Below are 19,872 nucleotides of genomic sequence, written 5' to 3'. Positions count from 1 at the left end.
ATATAAACAAACTACAGAACTGCACTGTCAACACATACTGTAAACTTAATGTTTCAGCCTTACCTTGAAGTTCTACCACCTCACTGGCCTAAGAGGGAAAAAAAGCCTTAGAACAGACTACAGTTGACCCTTGAACAATACAGGTTTGAATTGCATGGGTTCACGGATACATGGATTTTTTTTATGCAATACTGTAAATGTATTTCCTTTTCCTTTTGATTTTAACAGCTTCTCTAGCTTACTTTAAGAGTACAGTATATAATACATTATAAACATGCAAAATGTGTTAATCGACTGTTTATGTTATCTGTAAGGCTTCTCCTGGTCAATAGTAGGCTATTAAGTTTTGGGGGAGTCAAGTTCTATGCAGATTTTTGACTGGGGGGGCATGGGGAGTAGTGTTGGCACCCAACCCCAGCGTTGTTCAAGGGTCACCTGTAATGCTCTACTTGTTCCCACAGAGTAGGGCCAACTATGCTTTTTCATCCCAGCAGGATAGTTTTAATTTCAGATTTCATTTGCTTCCAATATTCAGCAATTTATTCAGTGGGAAGTGCTCAAGGCCAAGATCGATTAAAAGTCACCCATGTAACAATGAGCAACTTAAACACATTGGCTAGGAAAGCAGTAACTTTTGTAGAACACTTCAATGTTGGACAAACTAAGGGTGACATATAGATCAGAGACTGATGGTTGTCTGGGGACGACCTTAAGCTCCTCTATCAAACTTCCTGACCACACACTGGAACACCAGATACCTCTACCTAATTGCTTCCTACTGTAAAGCCAAGACTCCTTCCTCTACGAAGCTGAATGCTGGCCTGGTGGTGATACTGGTATTTCAAATTCTAGAGAAAGGAAAACACTGGGCTTGGACTTATTTCAGTCCTATCAGCTCTAAATTTTTTTAAGCTCTAAATTTTTAAATGAGAACATCCTCATGAGAAGAGCCAACCTTCAGATCAGATTAATTTTATCTCGAACAGAACCCAGGTCCACACATAGTTCGGGATCTGGAGCCACTGTAGAAAATTTGCATTTCGGAGTCCCAGTTCCACCTACTTATTTTGGAGTAGTAATTTCCTCTATCATTTCCCCTTTCTGTATGAGGGAAATAATTGTAACATAGGTAGCCAATGCCACAGGCCAGACTATGAAGATGTGCTGAGCACACAAAGCCAAACACCAATGGCCATGGGTTAAAATCAAACCGAGCAGAGTGTGAAAGAGTTCTGGAATTTAAGATTCTATTTGGAAGTACTTAAAAACTCAAATATTAACAATTACTTAAAATCAGTAGTCAGAACTTTCAAATGACACTGAAAAGCAGAAATAATTATTCCTGAGCACTGTCAGTTGATGGACTGCTCCTGTGATCATTATACTGTACAAACTTGAAAGTCAGCTGAAAACAGTAGAAGAGCAAGTTTTGTTTTGTTTTGTTTTTTGACTGGCTCTGCCAATGCAGGACACCTCCAGTAATGCTGCTGCCACCGCATTAGTAAGCTCTCTTTCTTCTGTAATAGTAACTCAGATAATAACCTATCACCTCTTCAACTTCTGAGCAAGAGGTCTATGATGATGCAATTGAAGATAATAACCTATCACCTCTTCAACTTCTGAGCAAGAGGTCTATGATGATGCAATTGAAGCCTTCCAACAAACACATTTTGCACTGCCTGAAGAAATGCTCTCCAAATACTTTCTGAAGTTGATTCAAGATTTGTATTTTTTATTTCTAACATTTCTGCATGCACTTGTGGCTTTAATAATCACTCGAGAAAAACTTATCATTAAACCTTGAATCTAGAAATGTGATAACTGGCTTTTAAAGGTAACAACTTGAAACACCTATCTCCACTTCAACTTTCATTGTACATATTATCAATTTCAGTGTCTTCCCTGGAAAGAATGATATGGTTTTGCAAGAGCTCAGGAATGCCAGAAATGACAATGAAGTAGGTTCCAAAGGTTAAGGCTACAAGAGCAGCCCATACAACACGCACCAAAGCTGAAGGCTAATTTCAGTGCATCTTATGATGCAGAAAAGAACCAGATCATCTCTGCCCACTTCACCCCAACTCTGTCATCTAGCTACTGATTGCTCTGCTGCTGCAACTACAAGGACACACTCAGACCTCTGCACAGAAAGGCCTGCTCAGCTCCATCTTACTCTCCCCAAATTCCTAGGAGACTTTTTGAAAAAAGTATCTCCAGGTCAGTTTATTTGAAACAAATGCTTTGTACTAAAGAGTAGAGCCAAATTCTCACACTAATTTGCTTTTTGTAGAACTCCCATTTTCTCTTTTTACAAATGGCAAGAGCCTAGTTCCATTTTGGCTCTAAACTACAGGCAGAAAACCTTCAGAAAAAATAGATAACATTTTAAATTAATACAGTGATCAAAGCCAGGTCTAATTCCTGAAAATGCTGGTGAAGCTGACTTTAGCTAAGGTCACACAAATCTGAAATACGTGAGCCAGGATCTAAACCTAATTCAAAAAACCATGTTTCCAAAATATATCATAGTTTGAAAGTGCTATCAGGTCACAGAGGGCTAAACAGATAAACAACCTTTGAGCAATAAGACAGAATGATGTGACAATATTATAGTCTTTGCAGCAATTATAAATGCTCAATAAATATTTACTCAATGTGGTGACACCACTCAAAAGATTCAGGGCAGCCACCAGATTTTCAAGCCTACAATGTTCAAGAAATAAAATCAACCAAGTGTGGAAGCTGTTTCCAAAAGGCTGAACCTGTAAAGTAATTAAACGCAAGGCAGGTTGCTGGTAATACTTAAGACAGAAATCAAGAATTATAAATCTATATAGTTTTATTAAGACAAAAACTGACAGTGTGGTATGAAGTTTACATTTAAACAGTTTTCACAGAAACCTAACACATGCCTAAAAAATTTTTTTACAATGGAGTTCTAGATGCAGGTCTAGATAACGTCAAGAACTGATGTATCTGATGATTCAAGACAGCATGTTGGGTATTAGTTAATTCTTAGGATTAAAAAAGAATTTTCATTTTGTTTTGTGTTTTAAAGTGAACCACTGCCCCAGTATGAAAGTTTAATCTTCTCCTGAGACCAGGGCTTTTGAAATAATCTAACTCTTGAAGTGATTCAATGAACTTGTGCTGTTAGTGACTGAACCCTGCCACCAGTGGTTTCAGAGTTCATAGTTCAAAAAACAGAGAGGCTCCAAGAGTTTTCCACCCTAAGAGCATGGGCCCTTCTCCATACTATCACACCTCCTATGCCACCTTCTTCCCCTCCCCAAATACCTTAGACAGTGGCTTGGATAGACAAGCTAATAACTTCATAATTAGAAAAGAAAGGGTCTTTTGTCAATTTCAAGAATTAGCACCTCTAAGACAGAATGATCTGCCTTTGTATATGCTCCAATAAAAGACTTTACCTCCTCAACCAGTTTCCATCTCCAAAATGGCAGCTTTGGTAATTTTATGAACTGGTTTAGTCCTTTGTTGGGAACAGCATTAAGCTCAGGCAGGGAACACCTTGGCTTTTAAGTTTCAGGCAGTCACAGCTTTTAAACAGTCTCTCACAGTCCTTATTTAGATTGCCAATGACTTTTTTTTTTTGAAAAGATAAAATATTCTGGACACAGAACTGAAGTCATCATTAATTGTTTGTTCTTTCCAATGTTGCACCATTTTCCCAATTAGGCCCCAAATTTCAACAAAAACAATCCTACCCGTCTCCCTTGCTTCCCACCCCATCCCTCCCACCCCCAAATAATACACCAGTCAGTAATAGCCAAAATCTACACACATGCTACGCTGTAAAAATGCAGAGTTAACACTATTGGGAAGAAGGCTGTGGGTTGTGGAGATGCTCTTTGAAGATCTACAGTATCTTTTTGCTCTCCCACACACCCATTCTGCAAGTTTTGTCCTTCATAGAAGGCCCTTTGCTTTTCTCAGCAAAGTGCAGAATGAGTTGCCTTGGAACACTTCTCCTCCCCTCCACTGGGATGGGTGTGCAAACTATACAGCATGGAACGGCTTTAAAGCACTTGGACTGCTGTAGGGCACAGAAACTATACTGGCTCTTCAAAGGACATCTTCTCAAGCCACCTCTATGGTGTCAAGACAAGTAGAACTCCTTCCCCTCCCCACTTGAAACGCACAGTCAGATATGACATGAGCTGGTACTCAGGAGAGTTAATTCTTGTCATCTTTTTTGTCATCATCCTCTGAGGGGTAGGAATGCCACGTCAGCCTTTCCTCATAGAAGGATATGACAACCTGGGGGCACTTGACATTGGCTTCCTTGGCAGGAACCAGGTCAGCCTCGTCAGAGTTTTTCCTGCAGAACAAAGCAGAGAGAGACTTTGAGGCCAGGTGCTAGTGGTCTCCCAACTTGGATCACCTAAGGGAAAGGGCTTTAAAAATATTAATTTCAGAAGAATAAGCTAAGGAAGGGTGCAAACATGGCCCAACTAGCATCTACTGGCAGATTTTAGTCAAGTGACATCTTTGGAGATCCTCTGTTAAAAATCCCCTCTAGGTATCTTTGTAAAACGCTAGATCACCTAACTCAATCTGTCACATCTGAACTCCTGGGAAAGTTCAAAAAAAGTATGACTCTTGGATTCTCTGAGGGAAAAAGAGAGGCTACTGCTGTCTTCCAAAAGCCACATCCCAGCTGCTAAGAACCCAAAGAGAGATCTTAGCTTTGTAAAAGGGTTTCATACCAAGTTGGATATGACTTAATACCAACCTGTCATTGGCCAGAGACAATACAGGTAGACACTTACTTGCTGACTCTTATATTACTTAACATTACCAAATGCCATGCTCGCACAGCTATGCCATAACTCCCAGGTGCTTTGAAATGGTGCTTCGACACTGGGAGGTAGAAAATGAAGGGACTATTATATAATTCTCTATATTCTTCTGAATTTTAAAATCTTCCTAAATTTTGAAAATCACATCCATATTACAAGGAACATAGGGGTAAGCTCTATCTTCAGGTCATTGGGAATGTCCCAGATGAAAGGAGCAGCATAGGGCAGGCAGCAGATACATGATCTCTGATAAGATACCACCACTCAAAACTTCCAGAAACCCAGCAACAAGTAAACCAAAGCCAGAGAGCCCCATGGAACCAAAGAGGAAGCTGGTAAAGTACGTTTCTGAACAATGGACTCAATGGGAAGGAAAGGAATATAATATGAGAACCTGAAGCAGACTGCCCTTTGCTGACAATTCAACAACACCCTCTGAGGTAAATTCGGTCATTACACTGCATAGAAATATCTGCTATTTTTGGAAATGGACAAGTATTTTCTACTCTCCAAGAAAATCACTTTAAAATGAACATGGTTATATAATTAACATCAATCTTAACCTGTAGAATTATATTCAGCTGTAATCTTTACACATAGCAGTGAGTCAACCAAAGGAGTATAATCTTAAGCAATATAGAGATACAACTATGACTCAGACTGGTCACATGCAGACAGAGAAAGTGTATTCTAGTTGTACTGAATAATTCCTGGAATCAATTATTTCCTCCCATATACAGCATCCTAAAAAATGAGCTTAAAAAAACAAAAAAACAAAAAAACAACTTTTCACCTACAGGCTAGCAATAAATCAGCTAAAAGAAGGTCAGATTCAGTAAATACCTAGGGAATGCACAGGGAGAAAAAACAGGTTTAGCTAGTTGTGACATAGGCTTTCAGTGGTGGTAAAGTTAGGCCTCTCTGGTCACCTTCTAAAGGAGAAGGATTAGTACAGATGTGAGTTTTAGAGAAGGTTCTAGACTGACAAAAGGACAATGCTAGAATGCTGCTTTCACTGGCAAAGGCTTAAAATTACTAACTCTTAATTTATATTTTAAAAACAATGATTGAAATCCACTTAGGGGAGAGAAAGCAAACCACTTTCATCAAGCAAAAAAAAAAAAAAGAAAGCCTGCCTTTTGGACAGAAAGTAAGGAAATTATAGAGAATTTTGGGCTAATTGTAGTTCTTAAGATTCTCAAGACAACTGTTTCCATTAAGCTGTTCATGGAGTATTACTACCACTGGTGTTTGTTTATACTTCTAATGGAGAAAAGTATGCTTGCTCTATGCTCAGTATATTGGAAAGGGGTCTTGCTGACCCCTGCTGGCTGATCCTGGAATTGTAGAATCTGTACAAACTGGAAAGGATCTATCAATCAAGGACAAAGCCAAAGAAAAGCTACAGAAATTCCCTCCTAACCCTGAGAAGTTAACAGAATTCCTGATCCTAGGGCCAGCCCTATCTTTGTTAAGGAGGTGGTAGAAGGGGAGGGTGGCTCAATCACATTTCATATTTTCCCCTTCACTTACAGAAGTGAAATGTGATTCCTCTCCATACCATCTCCACTCTAGATTTTCTCCCACCTCCAAAAAATGGGCAAAAATCTGAGAATCCTAAGGGCCCCTACCTGTAAATCATGAGTCCAGGTTGGCAGTCAGGCCGGGAGTCACTATCGAAGGACTATGCCATCTTAAAGATTTCACACCTGGGTGACTGGAATTTCGAAGGTCCAGCTCTTTTCCTCTGGCATGGAACAAATGGGAGAAGAAAAAAATAGCCACACAGAGCCACTGACAGACTCACCATTTCATCAGGAACATGAGTTCTCCACTGGAGTCTGTAGCTCCAATAATCCGCTCTGGCTCCAAACCCCGGGCAAAACCTCGTGGCTTTTCCGACTGCAAAAACCAGATGGACAGAACAATTTAAACTATATGGACTATTATCCAGACTGCAGCTACTTCTGTTTCTCTGATTAATGTGTTCAAACTCTTGCCAGTATTTCACCAAAACCATGGCTCCAAGACACAGGCCTTTTAAAATCATTCTGAGCGATTCCCATTAAGGCCTGAAGCACTCAAGATTTCCCCACATGTAAAAAGGGACATAGACCTTAAGCAAAATAAATGTTCACAATGGTTTCTTAACCCTTCAAAGACAACCTACTTTAAGGCACTGAATAGATTAAAATAGCCACCTCAAACCTATAATGGTCAAAACACTAAAAGCTATCCACTTAAAGGAATGAATTGTTTTTTAATCTCAGATAAAATAAGAGATTATGTGGGCTTTGCAAGAGTGAGCCCCCAGACACTCTGTAAGCATCAGCCTACCCAAGATTCCAGAAAGACTGAGAGAGGGCTGCTGAAATCCAAGAAGCAGCAAAACAAAAGTGCTGAAATTAACTGGCTTTCAAGCTTCTTTGAGAGCAGTAAGAATTCTGGCTAGTAACAATTTTTACTCCTAGCCTTACCTCTTCTTTCTTCTTCTTTGGTTTACTTTCCTCTCCCTTATCTTCAGAATCAGAATCAGCTTTGCGCTTGCCTCCCTCTGATTTATCTGTCTCATGTGCTGTTTTCTGTGACTGCAGAAACTCGGCGATGAGGTCGGGGCAATCCAGATTCTCTTCTGGCTCCCATGTGTTGTCCTCACTGAAATCAGAAGGCAGAGTGAGTCACCCTTTCCATTCAAGTTAGCATACTCATACAAAGGAGAAGCACAGGAGGACAAGAGCTGGTGTCCCTGGAAAAGGAGTTAACAATAATGAGTAACTAGATTTTGCCCAAGACCAAGAACTGGGCAAAGCTGAAATTTCTTGGGAGTGGTGGGGACCATTTTAGTACAAATTGTAAGTTCAGAAACTTGCCTCTTTTCAAAGGAAAATTACTTTCTCTTTGTGAACTTTGATCAGTCGACCACACACAAAATGGTTCCTCAGAAATTGCTGTCTTACATCACAGCACTTTGTACATGCAGATCATTCTCTTAGTTAGACTATAAGCTATGAAGGCCAGGCCCAAGTCACACAGTACCCATCAGATAACCCTAGGCCTTGCATATTACTAAACTCCTAAGAAATAGTTAAAAATGAATCGATTTACCCAGGTCAGTGAAACTTACTCTGAGAAACCCTTCCACTTTAGGAGGTACTCCACTTTGCCCTTTACCACCCGACGGTCAAGAACTTTTTCCACCACATATTCCTCTTCTTCCTCTTCTAGGACCTCCTCCACTTTCTTCTTGTTTTGTTTTTTCCCCATAGTGCCCGCCAGCTTTCTGGTATAAAGGGTGACGCTGCTAAAATGATAAAGGAAATAAAAAGGACATAAGAGCACATTCTTCTTGGTTAGGTGAATGAATATATGGAGGGTAAGAAAAGCAGGGACAACACAGATGACTTTAATGGTGTGTGGTGCATATATTAAGTGTTATGTCTATTCATTTTCAATATACAAGGAAGTTTTCTGACATATTCAGCTAGAAAGTTCATAAAACAGCTCCAACTAATCTCACAGCAAAATTTTATTCTTGCACATTCACTTAAAACTTTTATACCAATTCTTGCTAAGTTAAAAAGTTCCCAATATCTTTTACTATGAAGTATGGCATCTAAAATATTAAATTAAAAAAATTAGTCCTCCTAAAAATAATGTATATACCTCAAACTTATATACATATAATCCTCTAATCCATATTTTCTCCTATTCTCTGAATGTTTTCCATTTCATCACAGTATTGGACCTGAATTTTTACTGTGAGGAAATAACTTGTTCTATTCATTAAACATCTAGTTTTAATTTTCCTTTTTGTATATGCGTATAATCCATTCTTCTGCTTGTTAAAAGACCCTTGCTTTTTTAAGTCCTCTTAAGGTTCTTTATGCAGCCTAATCTGAATGCCACTATTAATTAATTTACAATTTGCAAGTTTCTCATTAACTTCTCATTCTGTTTAGTTTATTTTTAAGTCTAAGAAAGACTCATAAAAATGGCAGAATGACCATGAAAAAATGACCATGAAATTCTCTGAACTGGAACACTGCAATAATTTGGAAAATGGCGGGGGTGGGGGGAGGTAGTCATCACAGATAATAGAATCTGAGTTTATTCTTTTGTAAAATTCATCACCAGGCTAGGTAACCTCCAAGAGTTTCTCCAGTGCTAAAATTCTAGTCCCCTAAGTCTATTTTCTTTAGTCCTTCATACATCTCTTTGCTGACAGGCTTAAAGCCTTATGTTTATCAATTCGTGTCAGTAGGTGGCGCCACAAGATATCAATACAACAAAAGTGAGCCACAAAAAACGAGCCCAAATCTGCAAATTAGTGGATCAGTCGCCCAGAATGAGATACAAAGAATCAATAGTATGGTGAATAATCCAAACAAGAAAGAATTTAAAATAACGCCAATTTGGGGTTAAACTGGTTGTTCCTAGCATCCTTTGGGAAAAGAGTCTAACCTAAGTAGAAATGTTTCAAAATACTTTAAAACTGGCCTGTATAAATAGAATGAATTTTATAAAGAGTCCATCTATACACTATATGAAATATAATAACTTTTCATAAAAGTCAGGATCATCATTATGAATCAGTTATATTATCTACAGATGCTTACTTAGGTTTATACTAAGATATTCGCATGCCTGCATACATGCACAATGTTGACTTAATTTAACGAGAAAACAAACATTTGGGGACTAGACAATTCTAGATATTGCTGGATACTAGAGATTCAAGAAAACAAGAAATGGTCCTTGCCTTACTGAAGCTTAATGTTCGGTAAGAAAAAAAATGTAGACACCTCTTCCACTAAAGGTATTCTTGACTTTTGCAGTGGTACAAAATGTTTTCTGAGGTGCTTTTAGCATGGCCATTGGAGGCCCCCACCCCACCCCCCAGTTCAGAACATATATTTATGCTAAGAATGTCTTTTTAACACTCTTCCTTCCCATTTACATACTGAAGACTGCTTTCCTTGCCTCCCCAGCCCCTCCGGTCTTTTAGAGAAAGTGCCACATGAGTCTTCCTTTTCTTCTGTTACTCAACAGATTAATCAGTGGATTGCATGCAATCTTTTGCTAACTCCTGGCTAGCTTCATTGTGCCTCTGATTCAGGGGCTGTGCCTCTTCCTGAAGAGAGATGCTGCATGTTTTCAGAATTCTGATTGCCATATGAGAAGCGTTATTTTATGAGGGAAGAAAAATCCAATTTTCCTTTTAGTTAAATGCAGTAGTGTTTTTTTCCCAAGAACAAGTGCTACTCCTTGCTTGCTTCCTTTCACTGTCAGTTGAAGGAGGAGATTTATCATCAGTCTTTGGTTACAGTACAGAGCAAAATAAATTGGCAAGCATCTTTAAATAACAAAGGCTACCACAACTCTCTACACACCAACTTGGACTTGGAAACTGGAAGATAGTCCCTTTTTCAACGGACGGAAGGAAAACAATAGGTTACAGATGATCCAAAAATAATAACTGTCCACTAGTGTACCCTTTTCCAAGTAATTAAATTTTAAAAAGGAAAGGAAAGGTGTTCTATTACACTGGCTTCAGAATTCAGAGCTATTTAAGGCTTACTGTTATCTACGTTAACAGCTATACCTGTCTTACCAAAAAGAGAGCATTTCAAATATATGGTAAAGAAAGGAAACTAGATTTTGAGTTAGGAGCACACAATTGAGTATACAGATGTTGAATTATAATCTTATTAAGCAATGTTATTAACTAATGTTACTTCAATAAATTTAATTAAAAAAATAATAAAATAGGATCTATCCTAAAGAAAATAAAAAGAAACAGCATCGACTACTACTCATTTGATCTTGCTGCTCTGATCCAAAGGGTCAGGACAGCTTCCGGCTTATCTCTAGCTCCTGCAGCCCTCTCCTCCTTTTATTATTAGCATAGTCCCAAGGAGTAAGAGTCACAGAATTTAATAAAATCCTTTAGGTTGGATAAAGAAAATCCCCCACATGGTCAAATCTCAAAAGACCTCCTGATCTTCATCTTTACTCATTTAAATCGCTGTCTTAAGAATAACTCAAATAAGTGAAGAATGCAGAAAACAGATTCCTGCTTCTGAGTTTTCTTAACTGGCTCATCCCAGCCAACTACCTCTGGAGATTGGATTCTTTATGTTGGAGATTCTCAGCAAGGCTCCCCAATGTGAGTTTTTTCCTTATTTATATGTAGTTCTCTAGGGTTCTGAATAAAAGTTGTTTTAAAAATCAGTAGAGAAGTAGACTAAATATGTAACCCAATTTTCATATAAAATCTAGCACCTTCAGAAGAGCCACGAGCCAGCACCCCGTTAAATATTATGACAGGCCAATTATTCTTATAGTTTCCAAATGGATTACTTCAAGAGAAATCTCTCTTGGAAGATGGCAGTCTCCAAACACCAGCAGAGCTATCTGGAAGGAGAGCTCTCAATTGGAATTGCTTGGCAAAGAAATTTCAAAGCAGCTCAGATCAGTGTAGTAACCATAATGGAAAAAAGCCTTTAGTTAACACTATCTGCCACTCCCCTAAGCATCCTGGCTACCCAAGATGCTTATGACATCAAAAGTGCCATAATCATTGAACGAAGGGTCAAAATATATGAAAGAACATCACAAGAGGTGTGAACAATTCTAGTTTAACTCAGAAATCTTAATCCTTGTACGATCAATCTTCTCAAAGCTTATCGCAAGGCTGCAACAAACAACCTAGTAAATTAAGCTGCCATAATTTTTACCTAAATATTTACTGGGTCTGCCACATTTTAAGATGCCTAGAAAAATAATACTTTACATTTGTATTGCACTTTACAGTTTTTAAAGTGCTACCACATTATCTTGTTTGATCCCAAAACCACCCTGTGAAACAAGCCAATCAGATATTATTGATGCCTCACAAATAACAGAACAGATTTACATGAAATAAATCACCTAACGTTACACAATTAAAGCAGAGCACTTCAGTAAGGACATCTAGCAAGGCTGGCCCTGCTGCACACACAGAGCTAGGAGGGAGATGTCCCTCCTCCAGCCCATACAAGGAAAGGATGGAGAGGTCTCTTGAGATGAAGCCTCTCTAAAAATTTGTCATCAGTAAATAAGGACGTGACAGACAACGATTTTCTTTCAGAAAATACCCTGAAGTATCACTGTTAAAAACAAAGATTTTTGAAGCCAGGCCTTTGAGCTATAGCTCGCCTGTGTCTCTGAGACTTTTAACTCTCTAATACACCTTACTTTCTTTGCTGCAAAATAAATAAAACAATGATTTTTAATTGGTTGCTGGAATATAAAGGTATTCATTGTTAATTGAACTAGCAAGCAGTAACAAAGCTTTGGCTTTCAGTGCCCCAGCAGTCTTCTGCGTCTTTTAAATTGACAAGTGCTAGATGGTGCAGAATTTTTAAAGTTAGAACACCCTAGCAAATAGGCTGAGACAATTATAGAGAAAAATGCCAATTTTAAGAAACCAAAATACATCTATAGTGTCCCAATGAATCCAAGAATTGTGTAAAACTAAAGCAAGAATCATGAACTCAGTTTGTTTTTTTTTTAAAGAAAAAAAGAGCACTGTTGTGATTCTCCTCACATACCCTCCACTCCTGTAGTTAGGAGACAGAATGTGAAGAGGAGGAACAATACTACTTGAAGGCAGAAGGTAGTAAAGTATCAGATACAAAATAAGGCATTTTGTCTTGTTTTTGAGTAGCTAGTATTGTGAAAGGGTATGAAAAGGACCTAGGATAACCATGTGGACTTAGCTCCTGGTTGTCATCAGATCCACGAATTATAAAGGGCCACCCCAGGAACTTCCATACTGATTTCTTGCCAGCTTGAAAGATCAAGTTCCAGATATGAGAACAAGGTAACATCTACAGACCTCCGAAACCAAACTAAGAGGGCTTTTAGCTAAACACTAAGGTGAAGCATTTAGAACGTTGGTCTGGTTAAGGTGACTGTCTTTACCAAGAAAGAATTCAGAGGAAAGCAGACCTTGAGCTAAGAACTTTCATCTCTATGAGCATCAGAATCACCTATGGAGAGTTTATTAAGTACAAATGCCAAGATCCAATGAATCAGAAAGTAGGGTGTATTATTTTAAAAAAACATTTTGTTCTACTTATAATGTAATACATGTATTCACATTCAATTACAAAAATAATGTAGGAAATCAAAGATCTCTGGCTCAAAACCTGTTAAAGCCTGTTTTTGTTCTATATGTAAACACAGATACACATATGTGAAAATAGATATTACTGTTCTCTAACTTGCCTTTTTATATAACGTAATGTATTTTTTACATTGTTCCATAAAAGATCTCCATTCTTAACAGCTGCACAGTATTCCATACTGTATGGACACACCATATTCTAACCATTCACCTAGTGATGAAAATTTGGGTTGTTTCCTTTTTTTTTTTTTAAATCACTGCAAAACAATGTTGCTTTGACCGTGGCCTCTGAATCTTTAAAAGCTCCTTAGGTGATCTGATGCACATCCCTGAATAAAAACCATTGCTATAAAAGGATTGGCAGAAGCTACATTCCTCAGGTAAAATTACACACATTATTGCAGATATAAATCAATTCTCATAGCTAAAAGGCAGGTTAACATTTTACTTTCTCCATAAAATTGAGAATAAGGCTAGAGCAATGAAAAATAACCGATGTTCCTGAAGACAAAACCTTCTCTGTATCACATTCAACATCCTTCAATCTAGACTTTTTTTTTGCATTCATAATGAAATTGAAAGAGTACTGCCTGAAGGATCCTCATAGTTCCTTTCACCAGAAGATAGCTAGTATGAGCTTTAGACTCATCTTTCCTGTCCCTGACCTCTCAAAACAACTTTATGCCTAGCCTATAGGCAATTAAGGGCATGCACGCACACACACTGAACTCGGTATTCTTATCTATAAAATTGGTGTAAGAACCCTCATGGGATTCCTTTGAGGTGAGCTTTTATGACCTTCTGGCATTAGTTATCTCTTTATGTTTATACATATGCCTTACTCATTAGATTTACAACTTTAAGCTTAGGGATAGCTCTCTGAAATCCAGTGTATTAAGAACTCAATGAGAAAATACCATTTTGGTCCTACATATATGGCAAAGATTCATGGCAATGTTTTTCAAAACAGCAGAGCAGCTCCAGAACACACTCAAGAAGGACCCAGGTCTTGTTGGTATGAATGAACCAATCATTACAAAACAGAACCCAAGATCTCATTTCTGGAAGACTGAGACAGAAGAGCTACCAGAAACTGAGAAATCACATTTCACATACCTAAAGTGTAGGAAGGAAAATAAAGCAACAAAACTCTTGTAGTAAATAACAAAAGGAATATAACTTCCTATGAAGATACATAAGATAGGTGAGAAAAAGAAAGTAAATTCTGGATACAAACAATGGAAAATTTCAACAAAATGATTTTCTGGTGAAAAGAATTTTAAGATTTCTGAAAACCTATGTCAATACCAAAAATCAATTTTGATGATCCATATGGTAAAGTTCTCTAACTCCAAGGCTGTGACTTCGGTCTTAGATTTTACATATATACTTTTTAAAAAAGCCAATCACCCAATTAAATGAATAATGGTCTTTCTAAGAATTCATGTAGCTTTTACTGGATTCAAGACAAAAAAATGACAATCATCCTTGATTTCGCTCCACTCATCCTCCATGGATCCAGTCTCTTACTAAATCTTGTTGATTTCATATCTCAAATATCTTTCAATTTATACATTTTTCTAGTCCCAGTACTACCATTCTATTCCAAGTCACCATTACCTAGACAACTCCTAATCCAATTCATTCTCAATACTAGCCAGTGATTTTAAAATGCTGATCTCTTCATATCATTACCTGTGGGCATTCCAGCTGAAGACCACTACATCTAATTTGTTAATCACAATGACCTTGCCCTTTGTACCAGTCTTCACTTGAACAATCCCTTAGCTAAAATGTCACCATCAGAGGCTTCCCTGAAGCCCCAGGCTAGGTTTAGGTTAACTCTTCCTACAAACATGCTCCTATAGTATTCATTTAACAATTATCTGTTGGGCATCTATTATGTGTGACTGGCTCAAAAAATGGGGTGAGCATCACAGACAAAATCCCTGGCCTCTTAGAGTTTATATTCTTATGTGGACAGTGAGTGAGCATGAGTGGGAGTGTGCACACATGCATGTGCAGCACAAGCAGAACACAGACAATAAGCTTAGTGATAGATGCTATAAAGAAAATACATTTAGATTAACATTTAAACAGAGACCCAAATAACAAGGAAAAACTCAGCAAAATCAGAAGAACACATCGAGTTTAGAGAATAATTGGTTTAAAGTCCTAAGGTGAGAAGAGCTTGTTTTATCTGAAGAAGAGAACTGTGGCCAGGTTTGAAAGAGCTAGACTAAGGGAGTGGCAGGCAAGGACCAGAAAATAACTATCATGCATATCATTTACCACTTCATTTCTTCTTTCATCTAGCTTCTTTTACATTCCTTGTTTTCCTTCCCTGTTTTGCCTCTTGCTTAGGTTTAGGACCAGTCAATTAATAGCTTTAAAAGTGTATAACTACAGCTCTACTAGCTTTTAATATTATCTATTAAAAAATCAAATCAATAAGCATTTCTGGGTGGAATACAGGGTGACAAGTCACTCTGGCTAAACCACAGAAAGTTCCAAATTGCAGGAACCCTCTCAGACCCAGGCAAATGGAGCTGTTTGGTTAGGCTAGGGAGATGTGCAGACACCAAGAAGTACAGGCTTTTGAGAATCCCTTAAGGGTAAGTGATAATAACACAATAACTAACGTTTACTGAATACATAACACCTAATGCAGATAGACACTTAATTCAATCCTCACAACTGTATTAAGTCCATTTCACAAATGAGGAAACTAAGGCTTACTAAAGCAAAGAAAATTTCCCAAAGTCTCCCAACAGGAAGACACAGATCCATGACTGAAAAGTAAAACCATATAAAACGATTAAAAAAAAAAAAGTTGAAGTTCATTTCAATAGGAGAAATGACTAGAGTATGTAATAATTAGCAAAAGAAATATAAACGATAATAAGTAGCCACAAAAGCACGACAGGGGCTTGGAGGAATAAATGGCTATGGTGATTAAAAAGGTTTTGAAAGTTGGGATTGCAGCCAAACTCCAACAGCATTTGAAAAGGTGGATTGAAGGAGGGCAATTTGGCCCAAGGACTGTTATGAACAAAAACAATGAGGCACGTCTGAGGTAGACACAGTGTGTAAACCAGTTTGGGCGGGACTAAACTGAATAGGAAAGTGTAGGTAACTGTTAAAAATTTTTCTACAAGGACTCCTCCTCTTTAAAACAAAAGCCAAACTCCACAGTGTTTAACATCTTAACACCGTATAGTTCCAACCATTCTATATTCTGCCTTCCCTTACAAAATCTACACTGCTGTCAAAACAGAAAACTATAACCCGAACATATCCTGCACATTCCTCCGTACATGGCTTTACTCGTTATTAAAAAGTGTGTGCCTGCCTAAGACTGGCAGTCAAAATCCTATCTACCCTTTAAGAACCAGCTTAAATGCTACTTCTTCCACAAAACCTAACCCAACCTAGCCGAATACTATTTCTCTTTTCCTTGCAATTGCCAAATCATTGTTTCTATTTTCACTCAGACATTCAAAAGTATATCTGGCTCCATGTAAAGTGTTGAACCCTACACTGGGCAGACAATAAGGATGAATGTCTCAAATTTAGATAAGCAGGAAGCAGAAGTCCAAAGCCGTCAATTTTTTAAGCAAGATAAATCTGACCTACAAATCCTAAATGGAAAACAAGAAAGAAGTACCTTTGCTGAACATTAGCAACCAAGTACCAGTCATCAAAAGGCAGGTGAAGGCATGTGTAGTATATTCAGTTTGTAGTTCTCGTGATTCATGTTTCTAAACCACTTTTAGTCTGTTAGCTGTGGCTGTTTGTGAGGCAAATGCTTTCCAGATGGAAAACTTTACTGAGCAGAAAACAAGAACTTGTGCCACATACTCAGTGAGCAGGGGTTTCATTTTTAAAAGAATTCCTGGATCTAGGACTGAAATACTGGTGTCTGAATAAAATTAGAATATTATCTGAGCTGTATCCAGAAAGTTGGCTAACTCACTTTCAGTGTGTTGTGGATGAAACTATAGGTTTAGGTTGAGAGGCCACAAGGAACTGCAAATATTACTAGGACCCAGCGATATCGAAGATCTTTTTAGTTTAAGATGAAATAAAAATGATTAGAGCTAGACCAGAATTATGACTAAGTTTAAATTAAAAGCAGAAACCAAAATATTCATAGCTAACAAAACAAAACCAGATTGCTGATACTAACCTCTCAAATACCACAGTTCTAAGTCTACAGCCATGCCACCCTGAACGTGCCCGATCCCGTCTGGTCTCGGAAGCTAAGCAGAGTCGGGCCTGGTTAGTACTTGGATGGGAGACCACCTAGGAATACCGGGTGCTGTAGGCGTTAGGAAAAAAAAAGTATCTTCACACTCAAATACCATAGTACTATTAGGCCCCCAATATATTAGCTGTTCTTAAAAAAGAAAAATACAATTTCACAGACAAATTAGGTCATTCCCTTTTGGTCAGCAATCATAAAAACTAAAAGTAGGAAAGATTTAACACAGTTATTCAATTCAAATACTGACAGGATATCTGAACTTTGTCCATATTTGAATAACTTCCCCAGTTAACCTTGGGAAGGCTATTCAATTTTCCAATTGACGTTGCTATTAGGAAAAACTTATTTAACTGTATACAAAGGACACAAAACATTTTTCAACATACTTTTAAAACATAAAATATTCAAACTACATAGCTTGCTCTTGAAACCTAGAACCTGGCGCCTCTCCTAGTCCTTGCCTAAAGTACTTAAAATTGTAACCTGCACAATCTGCATACCTTTTCTGTATTTAATAGCAGGATAACTATATTAAAAACTGAGGCTAAGACAGGCAACAGTTTTACTCTGCCAAAGGTCATAGATCCAAGGCAGGCAAACTAATTACATAACTGCACATTAATTTCATTCTGCTAATACATGAATTCTCAGAAAGGATCTCAAGGCCCTAGCCATTCACTCGGCAATCTGAACCACCTATTATGTGCCAGATATTTAGATGAATAAGAGGCCTGGCCTCATCTTATGTGAGCCCATAAACCAACCATTAGCATTTATTCCAAAAACTCTTCAGAGAAATAACCTATGAAGGAAAATCTATCAAATGTAATGCAAAATCTGTTATACCACCAGAGATAGTATATAAAAAAATGAAGATTTTTATGGATAAATTTAAAAAGATATGAACTCAAAAAGAAACATTTTCCTAATTACTAAAATGGGTACCAGAAAATATAATAGTTGCTTTTCTTTATGTACATTGGTTAGAAAATTATTAGTATTCTGTAGTCAAAAATACAGAAGGCCAGGGTATCTTTACTAGGTCTCTTTTAATCAGGAAGCTAAAAGCACCAGGCTACACACTATTTACATTTTAATGAAAAACAATTTAGGCTACTCGGCCAATGAAGAAAAATAGCACCACAGGGAAAATCAGAAAAGACTGAAAATCCTGAATTGCCCTAAAGCTTTATTAAGGGCCAACCAGTTCCAACAAGGTGCCCTTCAACCACACCGTTTTCTATACAAATGTCTGTAAACTCCTATGGAAGGGCATAGGCACTAATTTCTCAATTGTATTCATGCATCTATTTCAAAAGCAGTGGCCTTTTAGAACTATTCCAAACTGCTGACACAGGTTCTTAACATAACAGAGGAAGCTATCTTACCCGTGGGCCAGAGTTTCTAGTATAACTGATCTTTTGGTCAACTCCACTTCAGTTGAGTTAAAATACCTGTCTGAATATAACATCGTTCATAAAAAAATCTTCACCTGAAGCTTTGAAAAAGGGGTTAAGTATTGCTCACTTTGCATTCAAATCTTCCAACAACAGGGAAAGGCTGGTTAAAAAAGGAAAGGGCCCAAGAAAACAAAGTTCACGATCTAACGAACATTTATTTCTTGTGTCTCCCAATTTCTCACATCTTTCCCAACTTATTTTCATTCCCTAAATATTAACTCATCTGCACATTTCTACGATTTCACTGCCCTTTGTAACCAGTAAAAGTCCCAGATAAAAACTTATGAAACTAATTCTGAATCAAAGCAAGAGCTGCACTTGGACTTTTTAGCTTCCTAAAGGAATCACAGAGTGAAGACAGAATAAAACCTGGAAAAGGGAAGAAAGCATATCCCATCCTTTTTTCACACATTATTCTTACAGCCTCCCCCCTGGGTAAAGACCCATCAGGAAGCAAAGGCGGCCAGGTTTCCCTTTTTCTCTTGACCTTACAGAAATATACTCTCGGGACTTCAGTCCAGTTTACCCTAACAGCTCCTTCCCTTCTAGAGCCGAGTCAAGCAAATAATTGCCCCTTCTCCTAGCCTCCCCACTCCACCCCCACTCCCAGTTTATTCAATAGATCTTCTCCCCTAGTAACACATCCTGGGCTGCCCAGCCCCTTTCTACAACTTACTCGAAGTTACTTATCCCTAGCTCTTGCAAGCAAAATTCCTCTGGGAGCCCCAGCAGGATCCCCAATTCTCAGGTTACACTTCTAAACCTCACGTCTTGCAGTTATGAACCCTCCCCATGCATGTCCAAACATCAAGACTGCCCGGCCTGTCCCCTTCTCAATTTACTAGAAAGTCTTTCCAGCCCAATCCTGCAGCCACCTACCCAACCCAAGTAGCATTGTCTGGGTCTATCCGGGCCGTGAAGTGAGACCCGCAAGGGCTCGGCCCAGCCCGAATTGCTGTAATGTCCGGCTCAGGATACGCCGCCCCGCCCTCTCCATCATTCTGGCGCCCAGTGTTCGAGCCCCCGCGCGCGGCGGAAAGACCCGCGCGGGAAGGGCGCAGGGCCCTGGCGCGCTCCCCGCACCCAACCTCCGCCGCTAGCGCGCGACCCCTCACTCAGGGCTTCGGCCGCAGCCGCGCGCCGACCTCCGTA

The 19,872-nt window shown here is 38.5% G+C and overlaps 1 protein-coding gene and 1 non-coding gene across 4 annotated transcripts in view; one reads left to right on the top strand and one right to left on the bottom strand.

Annotated features, from left to right (window-relative positions):
• Positions 1-2,821: 2,821 nt before the first annotated feature.
• The window catches only part of CBX1 (chromobox 1), a 17,658-nt gene continuing 607 nt past the window's right edge, over positions 2,822-19,872 (bottom strand). Inside the window, exons 1-5 of one of the 3 annotated variants that reach the window (XM_023524685.1) lie at positions 19,600-19,764; positions 7,948-8,124; positions 7,301-7,478; positions 6,631-6,725; positions 2,822-4,342 (exon numbers count right to left, since the gene is read on the bottom strand). In XM_023524685.1, coding sequence (XP_023380453.1) covers positions 4,198-4,342; positions 6,631-6,725; positions 7,301-7,478; positions 7,948-8,087 — 558 coding nt within the window. In that variant the 5' untranslated portion in view covers positions 8,088-8,124; positions 19,600-19,764 and the 3' untranslated portion in view covers positions 2,822-4,197. Of the gene's footprint in view, positions 4,343-6,630; positions 6,726-7,300; positions 7,479-7,947; positions 8,125-19,599; positions 19,765-19,872 lie in introns of those variants that run through there. The other 2 variants (XM_011382682.2, XM_011382683.2) reach the window with 2 other exon arrangements.
• Positions 17,205-17,323, top strand: LOC111732733. The gene has a single exon (XR_002777684.1). It is a non-coding gene; the product is annotated as a 5S ribosomal RNA (ribosomal RNA).

Source organism: Pteropus vampyrus, unplaced genomic scaffold (genome assembly GCF_000151845.1).
Source record: "Pteropus vampyrus isolate Shadow unplaced genomic scaffold, Pvam_2.0 Scaffold486, whole genome shotgun sequence".
Lineage (NCBI taxonomy): Eukaryota > Metazoa > Chordata > Mammalia > Chiroptera > Pteropodidae > Pteropus > Pteropus vampyrus.
This window is presented reverse-complemented; position numbering and strand designations above follow the sequence as displayed.